This window comes from Sphaeramia orbicularis, chromosome 1 (assembly GCF_902148855.1).
Source record: "Sphaeramia orbicularis chromosome 1, fSphaOr1.1, whole genome shotgun sequence".
NCBI classification, from domain to species: Eukaryota; Metazoa; Chordata; class Actinopteri; order Kurtiformes; family Apogonidae; genus Sphaeramia; species Sphaeramia orbicularis.
Genome location: NC_043957.1, coordinates 21,223,789 through 21,249,601, shown reverse-complemented (window position 1 = coordinate 21,249,601; position 25,813 = coordinate 21,223,789). Strand labels below are relative to the sequence as shown.

At 38.5% G+C, this 25,813-nt stretch overlaps 2 protein-coding genes across 3 annotated transcripts; both read left to right on the top strand.

Annotated features, from left to right (window-relative positions):
- The first annotated feature begins 2,875 nt into the window (after window positions 1-2,875).
- On the top strand, window positions 2,876-8,766 carry alkbh5 (alkB homolog 5, RNA demethylase). The gene is made up of 4 exons (XM_030128794.1): window positions 2,876-4,263; window positions 6,290-6,370; window positions 6,464-6,586; window positions 7,830-8,766. The coding sequence occupies exons 1-4, from the start codon at window positions 3,545-3,547 to the stop codon at window positions 7,987-7,989; spliced, it is 1,083 nt and encodes a 360-aa protein (XP_029984654.1). The 5' UTR covers window positions 2,876-3,544; the 3' UTR covers window positions 7,990-8,766.
- A 3,275-nt stretch (window positions 8,767-12,041) lies between these two features.
- Window positions 12,042-25,667, top strand: mief2 (mitochondrial elongation factor 2). 2 transcript variants are annotated; one of them, XM_030128603.1, is made up of 8 exons: window positions 12,042-12,264; window positions 15,775-15,934; window positions 16,874-17,039; window positions 17,157-17,254; window positions 18,938-19,114; window positions 21,802-21,965; window positions 22,342-22,494; window positions 23,126-23,636. In XM_030128603.1, the coding sequence occupies exons 2-8, from the start codon at window positions 15,797-15,799 to the stop codon at window positions 23,634-23,636; spliced, it is 1,407 nt and encodes a 468-aa protein (XP_029984463.1). In that variant the 5' UTR covers window positions 12,042-12,264; window positions 15,775-15,796. The 2 variants fall into 2 exon arrangements, with proteins under 2 accessions (XP_029984463.1, XP_029984541.1); XM_030128681.1 differs by lacking the exon at window positions 12,042-12,264 and having other exon boundaries at window positions 15,797-15,934; window positions 23,126-25,667.
- The last annotated feature ends 146 nt before the right edge of the window (window positions 25,668-25,813 follow it).

Below are 25,813 nucleotides of genomic sequence, written 5' to 3'. Positions count from 1 at the left end.
TACAGTCACAGAAAAAATTATTAGACCATCAAAAGTCATCAGAAACAATGGTTATGCAATCCAGTACTAACTCCTGTGTGTATCATGTGACTAAAACAGACAAAAGAAAACATGGAATGCCTAAAAGCACTGTTTTTGTCAGTACAATGCCGTAGCTATTGATGTAAGAACTGAAGTGATTTTGGTTATTATCAAGAAAACCATGGAAAATGGCTAGAGATCAGCTCTGAAATTAAACTCTTATGAAATAATTGTGTTGTTATCATTATATTTGCCCAAACAAATGTACCTTTAGTTTTACCAGGCATAAAAATTAACAAGAAACTGAAGAAAAGAAGGGTGGTCTAATAATTTTTTCCATGACTGTATATTCTCCTTGGTGGAGGAGCAGAACAATAACAGACACCTTACAAGCACTCATCGATCACAAACCTCCAGCTATATAACATAACAACACACCATCCCCAGCCTGATTATGCAAACACTACACTGCAGGTGACACACATCGGAAGAAGGTAAACCCCCCAAAGCAGTGAGACCTGATGGAGCCTCACCCAGAGCACTGAGGGCTGTGCTGAACACCTGGCATGTGTGTTCATGTTGACATTTTTAGCTCCTCTCTCACACAGGCAGCAGTCTCACACCAAACACATCCGCGATGAATGACTTTAATCCGGTGGCGCTTACACCGGTCGCCATTTAACACCTGGAAAAGCTTGTCCTCAAATATACAGTATAAACTCTGCCTCAGACTCTGTTGACCTCCTGCTGTTTACCTACAGCTCTGCCTTTAACAGCGTCTGACCAGTGAAGCTGGCAGACCTTGGAGTCCCAACACCCACTTGTAATTGGATTGTGGGGTTTCTCTGAGACTGACCACAGGTGGTGAGGACTGGAGATGAGGTCTCTGCTGAGCTCGTAATCAGCACAGAAGGTCCAGGGGTCTCTGTCTCAGCCCCAAACTCTACACCTCTGTATTTATGACCGACTCCAACCACGACAGCAGTTTCATGATTAAATGTACAGATGATGTGACTGATCTGGACCAGGGAGCCGCTGGATAACACTGTGGACAACAAACAGACATACAGTAGTGGAAAAACATTTTACACACTTAAAATTTTACACAATCTCAAATATTATCATGGAATATTTGCTGAAAAATATTTTTTTATTTCTAAAAGTGTGGCTGCATCAAACAGACACAAACAAATGCAATTGGATTTTTAAAAAAAAAAAAAATTTATTGTTAAGAAGAAAAATAACAAAACAAAATTCTTGTCTGTTTCAACATGTCATGTCCTGGGTGTGTTTCATTATTTTTGCTGAAACTTCCAATTTTGACCTCAACAGAATAGAGCATGTGCAGAAGGGAGCATGTGGGTTTGAAGAATGGAACAATACTTGGTCAAGCTGAATGACCTAATAGTGAGTCTTAATGCAATATATCACAAATACATGGGATGTCCAAAGACTTTTTCCACCACTGTACACCTCTAAAACTTAATAATAATAATGGTAATGTTTACCAATTGTATTTAGGCTCATGGTGATGTTGGATACAAGGGCTGTTCAATAAGTTCATGGCCTCACCCAGAAATACTGGTTGTTATAATACAGGATGTTACATTCTTTCGTGATGGGATAGTGATGCTTGAACATCGATGGACCAAGTGCATTGCTGTAAATGGAGATTATGTTGAAAAATAAAATATAAATTATCAGTCTGTGTTGTTCTGTTCTGGGTGAAGCCATGAACTTATTGAACGGCCCTCGTACCTCTGGTCATTCTGAACTCTTATTATGAGAAATCAGTCAGTGCATCTTGAAGTTCACGGGTGAATGAGACAAGATTTACTTGATTTTGCAAACAGTCCTCACACACTCATTGAACTGGATATTGTTGTTAAATTGTATTTGCAGTTATATCATTGTTTCAAGGGTGTCAAACATGTGGCCTGTGGGCCAAAACCAGCCTGCCAAAAGGTCCAACCTGGCTTGTTGGATGAATTTGTGAAATGCATAAATTATACTGAAGACATTAACAGTTAATTACAGTCCAGTTTGGTCTCAAGTGGATCGAACCAGTAAAATAACAGCTTAATGACCTCTACATGATGGCAACTCCAAAATGTACTCTGTTTTAATGTGAAAAAGCAAAATCACACGGTGTGGAAAAAACTTTGAATAATCTCAATCTAAATCTAAATAATCTAAACAACCATAAACAACTGGAACTTTCTTAAGAAAAATAAGTGGAATTTTAACAATAATATGCTTATTACTAAATATTTTGTGCCCTTGTAGATCCACTGGGATCTGTAAGGTGTAATGCACATGTGCAAATGAGAAACTGAGGCATAATATTGTTACAATTGCACTTTTAAAAGATGAAAAAACTGTATTTTACACAAGTTATTTTCATTTATTAATACAATGAGTGGATCAACAGGCATTAAACAGTTTAGATCAGAGGATGGTTTTGGTCAATGGTCAATCGTTTGGGTCTTTGTAGGTTAAATGTGTTAAATCTTACATGCATTAATAAGCTGAATTTAAAACAAATGAGCAAAGTGCTGTTTATCTGATGTTTTCAATGTATATGATAAAGTTTTATTACATAGTGTGAAAAAAAATTGCACGTGTACTTTCTTGCACAAAAACGAGTTTTTAGCATTAGGCCTATTTTCTTTTTTCAGCTGTGCCAAAAAATTGCCAAACTGTGTCCCTCTGAATTTTGTTTTGCACAACGTGGAGGTGTTAAGTGTGACAAAATTAGCAGCGGACTCCTGAAGACTCCCAAAATGGATTTATGAGTCCGCCTATAATAAACGTCTAGGTCACGTGACAGTTCGTCCCAAACTAGTAGGTCACCAGTGAGCATGCGCAGATCCCTGGCAGGTTACACGAGTTTATTTTCAGCCTTTTTCTTGGAGACGAGGTTATGATGGTGTAAACTATCTATCCTCAAGGCTTCTGTTGAATATAATAATGATTTTCCTAATCACTCTGAGATAAAACCTCTGTGGAAACGTCTCCGGGACATCGCGTTGTGGAATTTAGCGGTGACATGTGAAATGTTGCTGCGTGGTTTGTTGGTTTTTCCAGGCGGTGACGGACAGACCAAGCCAGGCTAGTTTAGCTAACTAGCTGTTAGCTAAGCAGCTGTGCTCAGCTAGCTCTCGTTGGCCTTTCTGCCGGCTGAGTGTGTTGTAGGGTCGACGCAGTATTTACCACTGGTGTAAGCTTCCACAGCGGTTCTTTTTGTCGGATACAGCTTGCTAACTGTGGCGGTTTGATTGAACAGCCAGCCTGGGCGTCTGTGCTGCTCGGCTAATGTTAGCTCCTCTGGAATGCTGGGCGCAGTGAATGACTGAATCTCGCCTCAAGCTACAAAAACCATCGTCACATATTCGTTTTGGCCTCTACCTCAGTCATTAATAGCAGACACGACTAAACCTGCGCTGAAATGTCGTGCTAATGCGTGCTATCTGTTAACCGGGAGCTCACGTCGCACTACAGAAGTCGTATTGTTTTGCCTGACATGGCAGCCGGCGGATACTCTGACCTGAGGGAGAAGCTGAAATCCATGACTCCACACAGAGACGAGTACAAAAATAAGTACGTGGACGGGACGAGTAACGGCAGCGGGAAAGGTCGAAAGCGTAAGTACCGAGAGTCCGACGATGACGACTACGAGCACAGCGACGACAGCTCGGAGCTCCGGGAGCAGGAGGCCCGGCGAGTGAGGAGCAGCATCCTCCAGAAGAGCATCTTCAGCCCGGAGGAGTGCGCACTCATCGAGGAGAAGATCGACGAGGTGGTGTCCAAAGGAGAGGCCGGCTTGTACCGTGAACACACCGTGGACAGGGCGCCGCTCCGCAACAAATACTTCTTCGGGGAGGGCTACACGTACGGAGCCCAGTTGGAGAAACGTGGACCGGGTCAGGAGAGGCTGTACCGGAAAGGAGAGGTGGACGAGATCCCGAGCTGGGTGCATGAACTGGTGATCAAACGGCTGGTGTCCAACGGGGTGATCCCGGAGGGGTTTGTCAACAGTGCGGTCATCAATGACTATCAGCCCGGTGGATGCATTGTGTCACACGTGGATCCTCTGCACATCTTCGCCCGACCCATCGTCTCCGTGTCCTTCTTCAGTGACAGTGCTCTGTGTTTCGGCTGCCGCTTCCAGTTCAAGCCCATCCGTGTGTCGGAGCCGGTGTTTGTCCTGCCGGTGAGGAGAGGGAGCGTCACAGTACTCAGGTGACTGACAGTGCATCTACTGCCTTTGTATGTGGGCTGGAAGCAGAGGTTACTTACAGCCAGAGGTGGGAAGTAACAAAGTACAAATACTTTGCTCCTGAACTAAAGTGGAGTTTTCAGGCAGCTTAGGTGTTTAGTAGGGTGGTCCAACAATCATGGTAAAAAATAAAGTTTCACATAACCTCAATTAGAACCCTGCATTAGGTTTTGGCATTCAAAAAATAATTTAGGAAAAAATTTGGAAGAAAAAGGAGATGTTTTAAAGGTTGCACAAAGTCTCTACATCAGAGCATGGTTTGAAGCCCCATCACCAGCGAAAGCCCCTGCAAATGATTTGGCATTCTTTAAAAAGCTGTCACAGTATGAAAATTCAGTTGTCAAGAAAGCAGCCTTAACAGCTTTCTGTCGATATCTTTGGTACTTGAGTGAAGAATTGGTTGGCCTGGCATTCTGTGACTCCAGTGTGCCACGAGCAGAAGCAGCTGATGGTTGACAACATTATGGAAAATGAAGGTTCAGAGGTTCCACTAAAGCGTTGTGATACCCTTAATCAAGCAGATTATGAAGGGAAGCAGATCAGTGATTTTGTCATCACCAGCACGATGCGTTTCTTTGAAACTTTGGATCTGCCATAAACATTCTTAAGAATTCCTCCAGAAGACTGGGCTGATGATGAAGACTTTCAGAAGGCTGCTAAAATTGTGCATTCCAGAAAAGTTGTCAATGATGTTGCTGAAAGAGGGGTGAAGCTTATTCAAGACTTCAACTGTAGCCAAACAAAAAATGAAGATCAGAAACAGTACTTGCTCCAAGTTGTCAAAGAACACAGGAACATTTTTTGTAATTTCAATAAAGCAACAGTGGTTGCTGGACTTTCTAAGTAACATTTTTATGTGAGTTGCAGTTTGATTTTGAGAATAAAATTACAAATTATTCTAATATGCCTTATTCATTTGGCTAGTTATATTATAGTATATAGAGCAATCTTCACGTGACTTGTGCAACCTCTAAATATTAATTAATTTGCATAAAATTTGGACCGAAGTAATTTGGCCAGATATGGAACCAAATGCAGGGTTCTAATCCAGAGAATCTTAAGAAATTTTTCTTTTGGACGACCCTAGTGTTTAGTTATCAACTTTGGCATTTTCAAAACTTGCTTAGTTTGTATATATTTGGGGGGGGGGGTTGACTATTGTTTTCATTTAGCATCACTGTGCACTTTCTCAACATCAAGACTGATATCAACCTAAATGGACAATAGGACCATATGATTCCTTTGTGTATCCATCAGTACATATCTCAAGACAAAAACAATACAAGGATTTTGATTCAGCGTTTCATGTTGTAAAAGTCAATAAAGTCAATGGATGTTGGCTTTCACATTAAATCAAGAAATGAGCGCAGGGAGAGTTTTTATTAAACAAGATGAAATGAAACTTTATTGATTCCACAATGGGGAAATTCACTGGTTCAGGCAGCAAAGGGATAAAATTAGTGGTAGACCGATATATCGGGCTGATATATAGTTTTTTTTTTCAATATCTGCCTCTTTTTTTTTTTTTTTTTTTTTATTTATTTTTATTTGAAAGCCTATATTTGATAGGTAGTAAAAATGTATTTAATCAGGCACCTGTGTGGGCAGCTCTTGAAGTTCAATGAATGTTAAAAGAGTACCATGTGTACGTGTATTAATAATTTATATTGCAACATAAAAATTTTAATTATCTGAGTGTTTCAATTGTATTATACGGTCAATGTGCTAAAAAAAAAAAAAATTGGCTTTAAATATCGTCGTCAAAAATCAGCTGTAGATATCAGACATTGACTGGACTGTGGGAAAAGTTCGTGTTCATTATTTTCAGTCAATTGTATCTTTTTTTCTCATATACCATGAATGCATTTCAGAGCCTGCACTGTACTACAGTAGAGGAAGTTTTCCTCTTCTACATGAGTACTGAGGATTCTACTTGTGTAACAGTGTGTGGTTTTGCCACCTCTTCTCAAAGCATCTCTCTCTTTTTAGTGGCTACGCTGCAGATGACATCACCCACTGCATCCGCCCTCAAGACATCAAGGAGCGCCGCGCAGTCATCATCCTTAGGAAGTAAGGCAAACAGCATGATTTCAGAAATAATTTTCCTTTATAAAAGTTTACCCAGATCCATTCTTTACTTTGACTGTTATCTTTCATTGCCAGGACCAGACCTGATGCTCCTCGACTGGATTCAGACAGTGCTTTAAGCTCCTCCCCTCCAGAAAGACCTGTTCCTCTAAAAGCCAAACGTTCACATCGCAAAGCAGACCCTGATGCTGCTCACAGGTAAATACTACCACACCTGAAGAAGTCTCACCTGATCTGCACATAACACTTGAAGTGAAATACCTGAGCATGAATTAAACCTAAGGACGTGAGAATAAGCCTGATCCACAGGGTGCTAACAGAAGTGTGATGAAGACCACAAAAGTAACTAGCAGATTCAGTTGAAAAGAAAAAATCACGTGAGAATTTCATCAGCTCTATAGTTCTGTGCCAAATACTTTTTTTTTTTTTTTAAATTTGGCTCTGCAAGCTAAGTTTTTATCATGCATAGATATGTCCCAAATCTCACTGATTAATACAATTTCAAACCCAATTCAGTGAGAAATAACCAAACATCCAAAGAACCCTATATACCATGTGTTACATATATTTTTTGTAAGTGTCTATGTACTTTATTGGTCTTTGATCTGAATACAAGTCTCTGTTGACACAGGGGTGCTGGAGTCTATCCTAGCTACTTACGGGCGAAGGCAGGGTTCACCCTGGACATGCCAGTTCATGGCAGGGCTGACGTATAGTGACAAACAGCCAGTCACTCTCACATTCACACCTATGGACAATGTAGCTTCACAAATTAACCTATTAGTGCATGTCTTTGGATGGTGGGTACCCGAGAGTACACGTGCAAACTCTGCACAGAAAGTCCCTCCCCCAGGGGGAATTGAATCCAGGGTGTGAGGTGGCAGTGCTATCCGCTGCACCACCATGTCATTATTATTGATCAAGTTGGACAAAAACATTGTGATCATATTTTATTTCCAGGTTCATTTTGAAGGATTTTGGTTAATAGCTTGTAGGACTGTGAAACTACTAAAACTCTAGACTCTAGAATCATGTTTAGAATACTAAGTTGTTGGCCAGTAGAACATTGTCCTATTGTGACATTAGGTCTGTTCTTTTAAAGTCAATACACATCAATGAAAAGTCAACATGGACCCAGAGCTACTTTGGTGCAAAACCTGGAGTGCTGTTGTTCCTGTTAAGATCATTCTTTATTAGTTCCACGTCGACTATGATGTAATAGTAAACCGTTTTTTTTTTTAAAGACCAAAGTGCACTATAAAGAGGGCAGCTAGATATAGACCATTGCACATTATTTAATACTTCTGTTGCACAGGGACATATGAATATTTATGTGTCATAACTGATGTGTTGGTGTTGCACTAACAAGTTCTGATGATTATTGAAAAGATGTCGTGACAACTGGTTGGTTCTGATTTAGTCTCTGTTTTGTGTCCTCCAGGCCACGGGTCCTTGAGATGGACAAAGAAGAGAACAGACACCCGTCGCTGTCCCGCCAACGCCGCCATAGCATCAGCTCAGAGAACTACTGGAGACGTGGGCAGGATTACAGCAAACACAGAGAGAGTTCAGGACGCAAAGTTAAAATGAGACGCCATTGAGCTGCACCTATGTCATTCACACCCATGTAAACGTATAAATATCAGTTCTTTTATGGATTTCCGTTGTGTCACATACCTTTTTAATCGGCTTTCATTTTCTCGCTCATGCTCTAGTTTGACACCAGGAGCAGAATCTGTTGTCTGAATTTTGATTTGATTTTGATTTCAGAAACGGTTTGAGTTTTACGCAGACAAAGCTAGCGGCTCTCGCACACACTACAGAACTTCACGTTACTGACTTCAGTTAGACTTTTTGTTTGTGTTCATAGATGACTCACAACGGCATGTATTTTTTGTAACAGAGATGTACAGATGTTAAAGACGCAAGAGGAAGTTGTACTTATGGACTTGTACATAAGAAAACCAGAGCGGAGCTGCAGTCAAACATGTTATAATGTACAATATATTTGTATAGTCTTTGATTGGGGAAACTTTTATGCAGATCGAAACCTTAATTTTTTTGCACCTGCAATTCTGATCCATACCACATCTTTGTTCTCTCCTCTGTCGCAGTTTTTACATTGCAAGAGCTGTCAGACATTTGCCCCTGCTTTCTGTTATGATTTAACTTAGCGGTGGCACAATTTAGTAAAGGTCACAGTATGTTTTATCAACTAAACTGATGCTTTATGGAGTAAAAGCTCAGGCCTTGTTTTATACTCCTATTTCAGTATAAAGTTGCTTTACCGTAATGAAAGAGGTGGTTGTGGTTGTTACCATTCTGTACTGAATCCAAGTTTTCCTCATTTAAATCATAAACTATACATGAGAAGTGGACAGGATGCCTTGAGTGTACGTTTTTGCCGTTGAAATCTTGGCTTTTTAGAGACACAAGTGACCATATGTAGATAACAGCTAAAACTAATGTTAGCTTAATGATGGTAAAACATAAATTATAATCACATTTATGTAACAGAATCGTTTTATGGTCATGTTAGTGCAATACATGAAGCATAACTTAAGTCCACTCAGTTGGTAAATGAGCTGTCAGTCACACGTCACTCAAAACCCCACACAGAAGACATCGAAGGCTGTCATTTGTCCTAAAATCTTCTTAACGGAGCAATAACATAAAGACACATCAGTAGATATGTTGGAACACAGGTGTCAAACAGGATGAATTTGCAAGTAAAATAGTAGCATAATAATCTATAAATAATGACTCCAAATATTCCTCTTGGTTTAATGTGAAAAAATAATATTACATTATGACTATAAATATTGACAACTTCAAATTTTTCTCTTTGTTTTAGTGCAAAAAAATAACATGAAAATATTTAAAGTTGTTATTATTTATCTGCTATTGTACTATTATTTTCCTGGTCCGGTCCTGTTGAAATCAAACGGGGTTGAATGTGGCCCCTGAACTAAAATAAGTTTGACACCCCTGTGTTAGAGGGTCCAGACAGTGTAAATGTGACCATAATGACCCATGGAAAAAATGTACTAATTTCTATTTTATAGTTGTGTTGAACTTTAACCCATAAAGACCTAGCACTATTTTTGAGGTGACTTGCAAAATTTTCCTAACATTTAACCTTTCCTAAGTGATGTATTATATTATCCTCTGGATTTTCCGTTTGTGCGAAAATCTGGTATTTTTTCTATATTTAATTTAATGATCATACAGATGTTCATAAAAGCTCAGAGTAAATTCAAAGGTCATATTAAAACAAAGAAACCTAAAGAAGTGAGATTTTCAGCAGGATTTATCATGAACTTAACATGAAACAAGTGTCTATAACCACTGTCATTTATCAAACTCCATGGGTTTTACTGGTGAATCAATGCAGAAAATCCTGTTTCCATGTTCACTACTGAGCCTCTGAACATCCAAATGAATCATATCTGATGATGCTGCAAAGCTGAGAAACTGCATTTTATCTAATTTATTTGCATCTATTATAAGATTATTGATTCAAAAAGTATTAATCATTTTAGAGCAGTACATGCTTTTTGTTTCTGATGGCTGTTTAGATCTTGTTTAGGTTTTGTTCAGGTACTAGTGTTGGTTTCACTTTTAAGCCCTTGATTTAATGTGGTTGTTGGATATTTTAAATAGTCCAGACTTAATTTGAGCAAACCACCATTATGTCGTGTTTAACTTGGTCTAAGCAGTCTGATGGAAATCTCCATTTCCAGATGTATTTGTCTGCCCTGTTTGCTGTGCAAACACAGATAAATTTTGTTTCTTGCTTTCATTCGACCGTATTGGGCTGAGGTACTTATTTGCTGACTGTTAGGTTATGCAGTTACACATGAACAGAAATAACCTCAGATCAGAGAATGAATTACTTTCTAAATACAGAACTGTTGAAGATTTTCTGAAGCTGTGCTGCAATCCTGAGTGTGTTGCCAAAGGTGAATGGTAATGATCGTCTACAAGAAGAGAACCTAACATGCTGCGCACCAATACCCCTCGGCCAGAATGGACAGACGGACAGACAGACGACAAAACAATGACAATACCCCTTCAGCCAGTTGACCGAGGGGTAAAAAACAAGAAATTTCTCACATTGAATGGACGTGCACTTCAGTGGTCATGTTTCATGGCTGAAAGAATCTAACTGAAATATTCTCCACACAGTCAGTCTGCTGAGCTGGGTCATCCCAGCTGGCAGGTCAGGAAATAACTCATAACGTCTCTGATTGCTACAAGCTGTAAAGTCACCTGAGCTCCAGAACTTAAGACTAGTTTTCTCTGACCAAAATACCAGATGAAACAATAATTGTTCGTAGTTCATTCATGACCATTATCAAACATGTTTTGAACTGATCAGGCAGATTAATCTGAATTTGCTAATAGGGAATTTTTCTGGATGATGAAAATCTTTCCTTGGTCAAAATTAAGAACATATTGTATCTGCAACAAAAACTGTCATTCCAAGCTTTAAGTTCATTGTAGGACCCTGTTGTCATTTTTAGGGTCCTCACTAGCCACCCATGTAAGAACTGCAGTATTCCTAAGAGGATCTAATGCAGGGGTGTCAAACTCCAGTCCTCAAGGACTGGTATTCAGCATGTTTTAGATATTTCCCTCTTCCATCACACCTAGTTCAATTAATGATCGGCTCATCATCATGCTCTGCAGAAGCCTGATAATGATGCAATGGCTTACAGGTGTGATGAAAGAGGGAAATATCTAAAATGTGCAGGATACCGGCTCTCGAGGGCTGGAGTTTGACACCCTTGATCTAATGTGTCATCTCAGACTCACCTTTGCTGAATGAATTTTGATTTTACCTTCATACTGTCAGTTTATTAGCTCAAACCTGACCCTAATCATAAGCATAAACCTTCATTTTAACTAATGAAGGAATAATGCATTTAGTTGAAGTTTATGTCATGTCACAGAGATGGTAAAACGGTAAATCTGTTCTATTTACAGATGGGAACAATGAAAGAAATGCACAACAACATATGTTGAGTTTAAGATATATGCACTGAGCCTCATTACATTTAAAACCTCAAGTCTTTGAAGCCACTTGAAAGAATGTTTTTTCAGTTTTGGCGCGAACATTCATTTGGCCTTATGAATGAACTGATAAGATTTTGATGTCTAAAAGGCAATGTTGCTGTGACCTCACAAAATGCTTATGACCATAACTCAAGAATTTATACTACTACTATGAAGAAAACTGCAACTGAAAATAAGAAAGGCTATTGGATTCTTCATTTGCTATTATCTGGAATGTTTTAGTAAAAAATCTGTCACTAACTGAATGAACAGATTATAATGCAAACATTGTGGACACATCTGATTAAATCTGTTGTTGACGTTTCCTTAATTAATACCTAGAACTATTTTGTGCTCAGTCCTAAATGAGTTTACCTCTATTTAACCTTTTCTAAGGAATTTATGTTCACTACAGAACCTTTGAACGTCCAAGTGTGTCATATCTGATGACAGAGAAAAAATAAACTGTGTTTAACCGAATCTATTCAGATGTATCAATAGGATCATTGGTTTAGAATGTATTCAACATTTTATATCATTAGATACTTTTGATAACTGGTCAATTCTTTGAGGGATAATGATATCTTTTATAAATGAACTGAAACCGCCGCTGCAGATGGGGGCGCTGTAGCAAATAAAAGCTGAAGTTCAGTCACTAATGATGAAAAGGAAGAGGAGCAGCTGTTAGCTAGCTGGTTGAGTTATATTTACACTGGCTGTCAACATTTGTAAAACTGATTTTAGCATTAATGACCTGAATATTTAACAAGCGCCAATGTTTGGCGGTCCTATTCATGTGTTCTCCTTTTCACTGAGTGGTAAGTGACGTTCACTTCACGCTACGGCGGACTCAGCTGTCACTGACTTCTAACATAGCTTCTTTGTTGCTAGCTAATTAGCTGGCTAGCTTAACTATTGTCAGCTAACAGAATACTTCCATGAGAACTACCCGCAGTGTAGCTTTCTTGTCCGTAGTAAAATGGCAAGTTAACATTAGATGTACAGTAGCGAACTGTACATTTTATCTTGTTTCTAGCTAAGGTGCTCATCTCATACACTGGAGTCTATTTATGTAACACTGTAGGAGGGGGCACATAAGGGGAAACAGCCTCTAATGGTGACATGTAGCGTTAGCAATGCGTTAGTTTTAAAAAGTCAACTGTCTAAAAAGGGAATATTTCACTGTAATTCACAGTTGGGTGTGATATCCTAAGATTAAGGTTATAACACTCTCACAAACACAAAAGAAAACACTGAAACTAAACATTTAATCGGTTAGCCCTTCTCTCCATGTTAAAAGGCTGCCTGTCTTTCTGGAGGGGTGTTGTTATCAACTACCTTGTATCTTCCTCTAAATTTGTGTTTCAGCCCTATGAGATGTAGTTTAATGTGGAACCGCATTATTGCCTTTTCTGGAACAAAACTCAGGCAAGGTCACGGGCTCTTTTTGTTCGCCGTTGTAACCAATGTTGAATAACTTTTGACATTGTCAGCTCCAGTGTCCTTAGACTTTTCTGATGGTGTTGTAACAAACCCAAAATGAATTCTGCTGTGATGTTGAATGTGTCATCAGTACTGTACGTGCTGTACGTATGTATGTGCTGTAACTGGATGAGGAAGGTTGCTGTGAATTTGACTCGATCGGTGTGACTCAGGCACATTTTATGTCTATAAATAGAGCATGTCTCCATTCTTGGGGCCCTGCACCTCTGACAAGGGGAGAGGACAGCCACTGCTGCGTTCATGGGGGTTGGAGACACAGACATCCTGAGGCTATTTGTGGATCTCAGGTGCCAGCAGCTGATTATGTGATGAGTTTTGTGCAAACTGAAGTTTTAGTTGTACACATGTACTACTTAGATGGTATTAAAATGCTGTGTGAAATCGTTTATGCAGTTTTAATAATTCATAAATCAAGCACTTTTCTTTCACTTGAAAATAACCTCTGGCTTTTGCTGGGTTTGTCAAGAATTTTATGGCTTGAATTTTGACTGCAGTAGAACGTGTGTAAGATTAAATGGAAAACTTTTAATGTTTATTTCTTAAAACAAATAGCTGTTGATGAGGCTATACGGTTTTTCTACTTCATGTACAGTACTGTGCAAAAGTCTCAGGCCACCTTTAGCTTTGTTTTTGCTGGGTTGAAATGAGTATACGTATTTATTTTTCATTCTCTTTTCTTCAGATACAAGAAAATACAGGAAATATGTGCACAGTATTAAAAGATGCACTAAAACTGATTTAAATGGATTGTATAGGTTAAAGTCATTATTTAGGGTGACTCCTGACCCAATGACAAGAAGCACCACATACAATTAGAAACATCTGACGTGTTAAAAGAAACTTGGGCTTAAAACATCAGAAAATGAGTGCAATAAATCTCACTTCATCTGAACTAAAAGACATATTAAGAGCAAAGGAAGGTCACATTAAGTACTACCACTTTGGTTTATAGAAACTGTTTTTTCTGAAACTTTTGTTTCTACTGCTGTACATCCTTCACATATATCCAGATTAGATTTTTAAACAGAGACTGACAAATGCATATGTGTGGTCATTACAACTTTACTAGACCAACAAACATAATGTTGGCCTAGGCCTTTTCTGCAGTGCTGTATCTTATACATAACTGTAACTATGGCTTTATAATAGGGCAGACTGATGAACTGCCTTTTCATCATCAGGAGATGAATATATGATAAACACATCGTATGTGTGTTTAGCATGTTTTTTTTGTTTGTTTTTTTTAAAAATATATATGCACTGTACATTCACAACCTGCATGCAGATGTTTGGTAAGAGGTGTGGCGCTGTCCAGTGAAAGTTGACAGTCACATGGTGTCGGGAGGCTCCTCACTGGACTCGTTTTCCTGAAGTCAACCATTTGTGGACAGGGCTACATTTTGCGATTGTTAGTTTGGGCTATTTAATAGGAGTGGGAAAACACAGAGCAACTCGGGTTGTATAGCTGACAATAACAATGTCTTGATGGTACAATATATGACATTTTCCAAGACAACTGTGACTGAAGAAGTAAAATTACCTCAGAAAAGGCTAAAACAGGAATTCATATTTACTCACTGCATTAAGGAGTCAGTTTCACAGAATTTGATAACAGAGAGGAAGTGATGTTCAAGAAAGTATGAAGAGCCCCAGCTTGGTGTCTCTTGAACATGCATATTGTGACTTCCATATCCATGTGTGCATCACTTCAGCAATCTTTGACTGTTGTCAGTCAGATTTAGGGCTGGATATGATTCATACTTTAGGTTATGTATTGGATCGTAACCTATAGTTTTTGAAACCAGTGTCCCATTTTAATAAAATAAAATTTCAATTAAAAAAAAAAAGTAAAAATAATGGAATTGCATGGAAAATACATTTATAGAACAGGTCAGCAGACAAATATCAACATTTATTTTATCATTATTATTAATTTTTTTGGTCATGATGACAGGTGAGCCTCTGCCTCCCCTGACACATCAGTGGTTAATCATGATGACAAATGCTTTATTTGTTTTGGGGCTTCTTTCTGGTTCAGATTAAAAGTTCAGTTTCTGTCTCTCTGTCAGAATATAGAATAGCTGTCTCTGAACCACTGCACCAGAACTGATGATGTTATTGAGCAGCACAATTAATTCCATTTGGGTTGAGATCTGCTGACTGGTAAAGCCCCGGCATATGACTGACATTTCCATGCTCATTATTAACCTCTTCACTGACCTCCCTTTGCTTTTGTGGATTTGTTACTTTCTCTCTCTTTTTTCTTTTTTTTCCCCTTGAATCAGGGGATATGTATTCTACTTGTCACCCACACTGTTTTTTGGAATAAATATGTAGACCCGTCATGAATATATCATTTTAGTTCATACAAGATCACTGCTGGCTAAAGATTCATCCACATTGTCAAAGTCAACTTTTGTCAAAAGTCTGACTTGGAAAGCTGTGAAGGTTTGCTCGCATACAAGTATGAGTCACACATGTGGAAAACACCCATAAGATGTTACTTTACAAATCTGATTAAGAAAAAAAAAACAGTTTAATGACAAAAAAAACAAAGGAGATGCATTTAAGTTAACATCTGATGTTGGAAAAAAAATATAGAAACAATTTATGTTTCATAAACAGAATATCAAAAGGTGATTTGAAGGACTATTATGATGACTTTCTGTATGAAATCACAGTTGGGTTTATGATTACTTCCAAAGTTAATTTACATTTCAGGATTCCAAGCTGAAGTAAAGGCTGCTGTTCATTTTCTCACAAGCAGAACATAATTTCCTTATTTCTTTCTGCTTGCCTAAGTTTAAATGTTCTCCCTTCACTAGGATAACCACAAAAAGGGAAGCGATGAACTTCCACGGCAGTCGGAGGCGAGGGGAGGATGGCATCGCTATGGTGATTGACTTCCTGCTGTCTAATGCCCGGCTGGTTCTGGGAGTGGGGGGGGCTGCTGTGCTTGGTATCGCTACACTGGCAGTGAAACGGGTGAGTGTTGGAAAGTTGTTAGTACCACATCAGTGCCTCATCCATATTCAAGCTGCTTGGGAATATAGAATGAGTTTGTACAGCGAATTCAGGCTTGGAAAATAAAGCTTCTGATTTTCCCAATAAGTTTTATTCACACAATGTCTGTGCTAGCTCTCAAAAGTGATGTTGGTCTGTGTCTCCTCTTTGTAGTTGTCTGCCTCTAGTGGCTTGTGAGTCCACAGGCACTGTATTTACTGGAGAATATTCTGGCAGCTTGGAGGAAAAAGCAAACAGTGATAATATTTAAAAGCTTCTACTGTAAGAAAAGCAGAAATCATAGTTGGATTTCCAACTATTGAGTTAATTCATGTTTTTCTGCACTATAATGTTTTGTAATATTGTATTGATTCTCAACAACACTACATTATTGTTGTTTTTAATTAATTTGTAATGTGTTTAATTTATTTGGTCAGATGTATCATAGTGAGTTGCTTTACAAGTCCTGACAGAGAAGCAGCAGCAGTAGTGCTGGATGTTAGAAATACTGTGATAAAATGCAAAAACAGATCCCATTATTGTGAGTGAGTTAAAGGTCTTGGTATATATGTCAGTATGTTCTTTATATGAGACGGTATTGCCAAAACTAGGTAAAAAAAAAAATGCCTACAGTACTATAGTATGCTGAAACTAAAGTCTTGTTTTGCGATATGTATTATATGACTGTTATAATATAATTTACCTGTAAAATTAGTGTTTGATTTTCAAATGTGGTCAGTGAAGTAAAATGTGATTCGCAGTTAAAAACATGCAGATTTGTCAGTCCACTGAAGCTGAAGTCCTATTTTGCATCCTAAATTCTTGTTTAATTTGCTTGATGATTGTGACAGAGCATGCTCTTTATTTGCACACAGTACGTGTTCTGGCTACGTGTGTGTGATCGTGTGTATGCCTTTCCAGCTGATTGAACGTGCTGGCCGAGCAGCAGACGCTGAAAAAGTGGAGCAGAAGATGGCTGAGAGCTGGGAGGAGCTCAGCTTAGTGTCCGCTTCTCCCACTCTGCTGAAGAAGGGCATTGAGGGCGTGGTGATGAAACATGTCGCCAAGGCAACCAAACAACAGAAAGGTACCAGCACCATGTGAAGGACTTCAGATGTGCAACACAAATGCGTGAATGTACACATATGTCTTTCAGTCATTTTACATAGGACTTCACAGCTCTTTAAATCTGTCCCTTCATCAGGTGACCTCTGCCAACAACCTCCAACATCCAGTCTGGAGCTGCAGCCTAAACCTGAGTCCAAGTCAAAGAGACTCCAGCTATGTGTCCTCAGTCTGCAGGTATACACTCTGTTTCACCTTTGAGCTGTTGAAGCACAACATTATGCATTCAGTGTAAGCAGCTGCTGTGGAGCATTTCTGTGAGAGCTCTGGCTCATTCATTTATGCATGTGTAACATGTTGTGCAAAGTGCTATGCTTAGGGGATATGCATTGTTATGCTGTGCTTAGGCAGCAGCACACAGTCCCTGCATAATGAAATTACAGTGTGAACTTCTGCATTGCTATATGGAAGTTAAACAAGCATGAAGAATCTTAGGGTAATGTACAGTATGTCAGTGAAACTTAAACAGCTACATTCATTTAATATTTAATTATAGTCAGTGTTATAGTTCTATTGTAATTCGACAGAGTTACAGAGAAAAATGTCATCAAATTACAGAGATTACCTCTGAATATATATTATAGTTGGCAAAAGCTTAAAAACAATGAGCTTTTTATTGTTTTTGATTATAAAAGCTCATATGTTCAATGTAACAGACGACTGTGTCAAGACAGGCAGACATGTCTTCAAATAAGAATTTCATAGAACACTAAAAATGTCAGTTATTTTTATGTAAAATCAATATACATTGCTGTATACATTGTCAATTTAAATGTCAATTTAGGCACGTGATTCAGAGTAGAAATTAAGATCTGTTCAAGTAATGCAAGACGAACAAACCTGTACTCATGGCTACTTTTTGAATATCATGTTGATAAATATGACCTTTTGTGTCCCACTGCACTTAAATCTATATAGCCCTGTGGTATTTTGCTATACTAGTTTGTTTTCTTATCTTTTTTACAATTAGACTCATAAATGTCCCTCTATGGACAAATGTTGGAAATTAATATTAGCTGCAAATGCTGTGATACTTTCAGTTCATATTGTCGATATCATATATAATGTTAGGAATGAAGCTGAAACTGAGTTTGTCTTCATCAGTTCTTGTCATTTGCAAGATACATTTTGTGCAAAGAACATAATTAGTCCATTTTCAAAGAATTTTGACAGTAAAAGCAATGAGGCAGTACTTCTTTCAACATTTTAGATGTGTCTTTGGTCCATTTGCATTTCACCATTGGCTGAACTTGGTGCTTTTCCCCTGCAATAGGCTGTAAAACTGTTCATGTAGTAATTCAGCATCAGCAGGTGGTGTTTTAAAGATTTAACCCTCTCCAGTCATGTAAGACCATCCATCCTGATTCATAATTTACTGGTCGACCCCATGTAACTGTCTTTCTAACAGCAGTAACTGTGTGCTCCCAGCATTACTCATTGCTGTTTACTAGGGTTCTTCTTTGCAGCAATTTAGCAGGCAGAGTGGCTTCCTGTCAGTGCTCTTTGTAAGAATCTCACAAGCCGGCTTAGAGGCACAAAATGACTATGAATATTCTATTTCTCAAGAGAACACTGTATGTGTTCCCAATGGAAGTGTAAAAATAGGATTGTTCACCTCATGGTTTGAGTTGTTCTTTTAGCAGTACTCTGTTTGTGCATCTCTAACTGTTCGAAATACACACATGAAAATTGCTCAGTATGTTTCTGCTTCAACGATGACTAACTTGTTTTGTGATTATTTCCCATGCTTTTCATGATATGTTCTGTATCACAAGTTTATAAAAAATCTGAGCTATGATGGAAAAAATCGCAAGAATTTCTGTTTAAGTGTGGAACTAACCATATCCTGTGTGTTCTCAGGAGCGTCTGCAGCAGTACTATCACACTAGGGCAGCACTCGCCCCGCAAGAGGTCCAGAGGGCTCAGTCTCTGGCTCTGGACATCTGCACTGAGATCCAGGGTTTTCTGCACAGCCGGCACCCGGACATGCCTCTGGGAGAAATGAGTCTGGGCGGCTCTCTGCTTGATGACCTGCAGGTATGCACAAACGCAAGTTATTATAGCTGAAGACACACTTCTGTGTTTAGTTTAGTTTGTTTGTTTTATTTTATTTTATTTTATTTTATTTTTTTGGTCGTGAAAAAATAGTCAGTACAGTACAGGGTTCATCGATGTAACACCAATGCGATACCAAAACAGAAGTAAAAACAATGTAAAATACCCCCGAAAAAAAAATTCAATCTTGGTGTAGTGACCAATAAAGAAATAGGCAGAAGCAATAAGCTTATTTGGCCTACCCTTTGAATTATTATCAACATTTATTACATTAACCAATCCTTTTTAAATTACATTTAGTTCAGTTTATTTAAGTTTATTTCAAATATGCAACAAAACAAAAGTAATCCTACTTGGTCCTTAGAAATAAAACAGATTGCAAGAAAACATGAAAAAAATATAATACTGTACATATACATGAAAACAAACTTTGATTTCATTTGCACATTCGAAAAGGAGTGGGAGGAAGTAGAACTTATCCCACCCCTTCTCCACACAACAGTCTATCCTTTAGCTTCCTATCAGCATAATATATGAAAAATCAAGTCCCTTGGATTTTTTTGTAAATAGTTAACCTCACTTATCATCTTCACATACACACACATCCATCCATCCATACATACATACATACATACATACATGCACACCTATATTGACATACCAGAAAAGTAAATAAATAAATGCATACATACATACATCCTTGAAGGCAACACAAAATAAGTACACAATAAAGTAAACAATAAGACAAAGTGAACAGCAATCAAACAAAACACAACAAACAAATCAACAAACACAAAAAAATGTGTGTAACCGTGAGATGAATGGAAGCCTCTTCTCTGTAACCATGATGAAAAAAGAAAGATTATGTCAGTCTAAATATTGCGTTGACATTCCAAACTAATGACTCAGGATGTCATTAGTTTATTGACCTTATGGCCTGAAAGTCCTTCCCAGAGTCCACATTTCTTTTAACACTGAGCCTGTTTACCTGCACACTAAAGTTCCCATCATTATCCAATTTCTGGAGTTACCATATTATTCAAGTGATCATGTAATTGTTTGAGAAATCTGATTAATACACCTGGATTTCTCCCCAAAATTCTAGTTGATCTGATTAGTTTGTTCATTTACATCTGTGTTAAGAAAAATAGATAAATAAAATTAACAAAAAAATAGAAAAGAAATCATAGTAAACAGAAGTGATGTAGTCCAATGTGAGCGGAAGACCATAATAGGAAGTTTGAGTCTCCCATCACAATGTCTGTATGAACTACAAAAGAAATCCCATAATGGACTGAAATATCTAAATTGGGCTTTTTCAATTATTGCGTTTCTGAAGTGCATGTAAATGAATAAGATCCAATTATTACAATTATCTGATTATTCCCGTTATTGTATTTTTATGGTCATATAAACAGGCTCCTTGTATATATTTAGTCTGGTTCATTTTGCTTTCATGCTGCAAATCAGGGAAGTTTCACAGATAATACAGTAGTGTAAAAGTTTTAAACCACAAGTAGGTTTGTTGTTTCAGAAAGAGTAGATATAAAAAAGAACAGATAACAGTATAAAGGATACAGAGATAGAATTATAGAAGAGCATTAAAAACCAGAATTTCAGAGTGACTGCAGTATCTAGTCTTTAATGTGATCTCTTTTGTGCTTAACATGTCTTGAACTCATCTGTGCTGACATAAGATTAACTGTACTAGTCTGTCATTCATCACATGTCCAGTGTTTCTTATGGTCTGTGCTGCTTTTTGTTAGGGGAACAGAGATCATACTAAATACTGACTGTTTCTGGTAGAAGCCATGTAGTTTATATTTTTGTGAGTTTTTAAATCATTCATTTCCTCATCATTTTTTCCTTCATCTCTTTAATGCGTTTTCTCATAAAGAAATCTGTAACAAAAAGGTACGGCACACTGGTGGTAACACAACAGACTGGCTGTGATTAAATTAACTTGCAGATTTCAAGGTTTTGGCACACGATACTGTGGTACATTGAGCTGGTTAAACAAGTGACAGCTTACATTGATTTCATGATTCACTTTAAAAAAGTCTCTCTTTGTTTGACACTGATTTAATCTTCTTCAGATTTTCTGTATAATAGTATAAATTTTCTGGTAAAGTATGTAGATAGGGACATGGTCTGGATTTGACCACATTAAATAGCACAGTTAAATGGTCATAGAAAGAAAGCCTGTCACGTGTCATTATCAAAACTGGTGACATGGATCCATGGATACCCATTTCACACAGAGGAGTGAAGTATTTTATTTCTATTCATAATCTAGAGGGTGAGAAATGCATTTGGTGCAATACTCTGAAGTGCATCAAAGTATGACTCGTATCAACTGAACAGATGTGAATGCTTTCTATACAGATTTTTCTGACTCAGAGTTGAGATAATGGTGTTCAGTTCTTTTATCAATCTTCCATAAATGTCATTGATGAGTTATTTACTTCATTTTCAACTTCTTCTACCATTTGTTATTCTGTCTCTTTTTTTTTTGCATTGCATAACTTGTAGTTAGTAAGAAAGTCTTCATCACTCAAAAAGTGTTTATTTTCCATTATTTTTTTTCATCACAGTAGCAGAGATGGGTTTCATACATCTATAAAGATGTAAGTGTAATGTCTTGTGTTTATTTGTGTATGTATGTGTAGGTGGTCAGTGCGGACCACGCATGTCTCCTGGTGCCTCTGCAGCTGGAGGCCTCACTATGGCATCTCGTACCCGGAGAGGAAACCCTGCTCACACACCCTCTGCACTGGATGGTCCGACGGGTCAATCTGGAGTATTTCCCCAGAGGCCGAAGTTACTGGGACAGGTGATCACTCACAGAAATGATTTTAACTAACTTTTCCTGTAACAATTTCCTTGAAATTAGTAAAACAATCTTCAACCAAAAGTTTCAGTGATGAACATTTTTATGCTAACATTGGATCTAAATGAAATGTGTATCGTATAAACAGTTTTGGCCTTTTTAACATAGTGATACAGACTTTATTATCATCTCTACTCATTCAGGGATTTTACATCTGTACGCACTATTCTACACAATCTGACCTTTCAGTGACATATTACGTAGTGGTTATTGTAATGTGTCATGGAAGCGACAGGAATAAGGTGTGGTGTGAGTAATGCAAACCTGTTAAGTGTTTGTACATTACACTGAAGTGGAAGGTATGTGTCTCCTATTGTAGATACCTGGTGGGCGGTTACTTGTCATCAGAAGCAGTTGTGAACATGTTCAGTAAAACCGTCATGGAAACCATGAACTGGCCGACCATTAGCAGCACTCTGGACTGTCTAGTCAGACCTGTACCAGGAGGACCAGACCTGAGACTGGAGATTCGGTGTGTGTCCGTAAGATTCTGAATTCTTAGTTTGTAATGCTGTAAATGAAAGCAAGAACATACTGCATCATGCTCTCCTTATGGTGGTCCCTCAACTACTATCAGTTGTTGTGGACTTGGTTAAAAATCTATCAAAAAATCTAATTGGTTCATCCTTGGGTCCCTGTGAAAATTTGCACCAGACTTGACAAAAATTCTAAGACAGGAGTGTCCAATCCTTGTCCTCGAGGGCCAGTATCCTGCAAGTTTTAGATGTATCCCTCTACCAAAACACCTGATTCAAATGATAAGCCTATCATCAAGCTCTGCAGAAGCCTGATAATGACCATCAGGTGTGCTGGAAGAGGGATACATCTAAAACATGCAGGATACCAGCCTTCAAGGACCAGGATTGGACACCCCTGTTCTAAGACATCACAACAGAGATGAGGATACAGTGGCCATGGCCTTTGACCACCAAAATGTTGGCCTTTAACTGTAGTCATATGATGGTGACTTTCTTCTGATGGAAATTGTGAAAAGCTCAAATGCTGTTGTCATGCTCCTATGTGATGAATATAACTATGTAACTAAACATTCTGAATAAAACTTGCCTTCACTCATAAAAGCTTTACTTTCTCTGATCCCTCAGGCCTGGAAATGAAAATGGAGGCATAGAGAGCAGCACCCCCCCATTGTTTATCTCCATGTTGCCTCTGCTGAGGGATGAGGATGTGGCCCTGACTGCCCAGCCAGAGCTCACCTCTCCCTGGGTCAATGCCTGGCACCTCTCCCTGTACCCCTGGGAGACTCAGCGGCTGGCTCAGCTTGATGCTTCTGACGGCGGCTACCGCAGACTTACATTGAAAATCCTTAAGGCGGTGTGCAGACTGAACCCAGCTCTGCGACCGCTCAAAGCCGCCCCGCTGGCTAACCTCATCCTGCACCTCAGTGATGGCGAGAGCGACTGGTCTGAGAGCAGCTTGGACGTGCGATTCCAGCAGTGCATCACAGAGCTGATTGGCTACTTGGAGCAAGGGGCGTTACACAGTTACTTCAAGCCTGCTGTCAATCTGTTGAGCAGCTTGTCAGAGGACCAGGTGGACCAGATGGGCTTCATGCTCTACTGTGCCGTGTCAGAGCCAGAAATACTGCTCATATAGGAACTGTGTACATGGAAGTTTAACAATAAATGTGTTGACATCCAAAATGTCTGCTTCAGGATCGAAATGTCGTAGAAGAACGACTCAAGGATCATGGAGAGTCCTTGCCTAACTTCCTACTGCCTTGTCCCTTTGTGTTGCTTCATCATCCTATTTTAATGAACAGGATACAGTACGGTGCCTTTGTGTATACGGTGTTGGAGGCTGAAGAGGGGAATATCCAAGGACTGCAGATGTGAAAGTCATAGTCAAGCTGATCAACCACTCCAGTAAAAAGGAGACTTGCCAAAAATGTGCTGAGGAAGTACTGGTGAAGATGTTTGAAATGATGCTCCAGGATGTGCCTAAGCTTAAAGGGGAAAGTTCAGATGTTGTGTATGAGGACTTCTCCATAGTCAGTGTGTTTCCTGAAGTAGATCAATCAGCACAGCCCTGTTTTGGGACAGGCGTACTGACAACAAAGCCATGCACTGCTCTAAATAGGACCGGAAGCAGAAACTGTATTTTAGCCACCTAAGAATCGAACAGCGAGTAAAGAAGACTATATTTACATGCAGAAAATATAATATATAGTCCCATTTAAAGAAGGATTTGTTGAAAAAGATCCCCCAGTGTTTGTGCAAACACAGCCTTGACTTTCAAATGATCAGCTGCCTTCTCAACAGTATCAGCCTTGTGATATTTGCATAAATCTAAAAACCTGATGTCTTCTTCCATAATGTCTAAAAGTTGGCAAAAGCAGTTTTTTTTTTTTTTTTGAGACATCACAGGTGATCTTTGTCTCTAGTTCAGTTGGCAGAAAACAAGCGGTAGTTAAACAGCAAATGAGATGCATATTTCAAATATGCGTCTACATGTCCAGATAGAGCATTAGTATCATCATATCTAACATGTCTAAATCAGAAAATAATGAATGTAGAAAAAGGCCTAATTCGGAAGATCCAAATGGGATACTGTACCGTACTGTTTGCATGACATCTGACAAATTCAGATTTTAGTCGCATTCAGGATAACAGAAGAATACTGGTGTGCATGTAAATGTTTTCACTGCCTTACCTGTTAGACAGCTCTTTCTTTTGAGACTACATTTTCTCTTCTACAGTACTAGGAGGCTTCAAATAGTTTGTGGAAAAAGGACAGTAAGAAAAAACGGTTTAAGCTATGGTGTTTATTTTTCAACATATGCTCCATCTAGGTCAGTGCACTTCTGCAAGCATTGATACCAGCCTTTAAGTCCATCTGTGTAAAACTGAGGGCCATGCGATTTAAACCATGTCAAAGCTATGTTCTTTTTCCACAAATGTTTTGAAGCCCCCTCGTATGTGTGTACTCCTACTCTGTGCATCCATGCTGTTCAGTGCAAAACACCAAGTTAGAAAATGCTGTCTGATAGTGAATAAACCAGTGGAAATATTCTAAATCTAGCATGTACTTGAACTGATATTTAAACTGTTTATTTGTATTTTTCTAAGTAGCTAAAATACAGTTTTGGATCATGTTCCCTATGGCATATGGCATTACTTCTGTTTCAGTACTCATTTTTTCCTCCAACCTATGGATGAGTAGCTCCCACAACACTACATTAAATAATCTGAACTATTAAATTTTGGAGTCTGAAGGTAGACATGAAAACAATCTAATGAATCTATAACAGTGGAGGAGGGTCACATTAAGTGCATACATATTGATTTTCCTCTGATTAACTGTGCCTTCTGCATCCCTCTCCTGAATCTTGATGACATATTCTAACTATGCAGAATAATAATGACCTGCTGAAAAGCAATACTTTTGCTGCACTTAACTACTACTCAGCTTGCCTGAGTGGGACTTATTTAACTCTGTCTATTTTTATTAAACTGGGGGATGAAGTTGTGTTTCCTGTTAGTCTTGTTCAGCGTTTAGTCTCCTGCCAATCTTATCTGGATAAACTAACCTCCTAAACAATGGTCAGACTTGCCTAATAATTTTATGCAGTTGCTTTTAAATGCAGTATGAATATTGGGAGTGTTTCACTTGTGTCTTGCCAAGTAATTTTTTTTTTTTTTTTTTTTTTTTTTTGATTTAGTAGTGAAACTGCAAATAAAAATGAAAGCACTTGGTTAGATTCTTGCTCAGTCCCATGTGAACATTTGTGTCTAATTTGTGTCAAATTGAGTTAAATAGTAAATTGATATCTT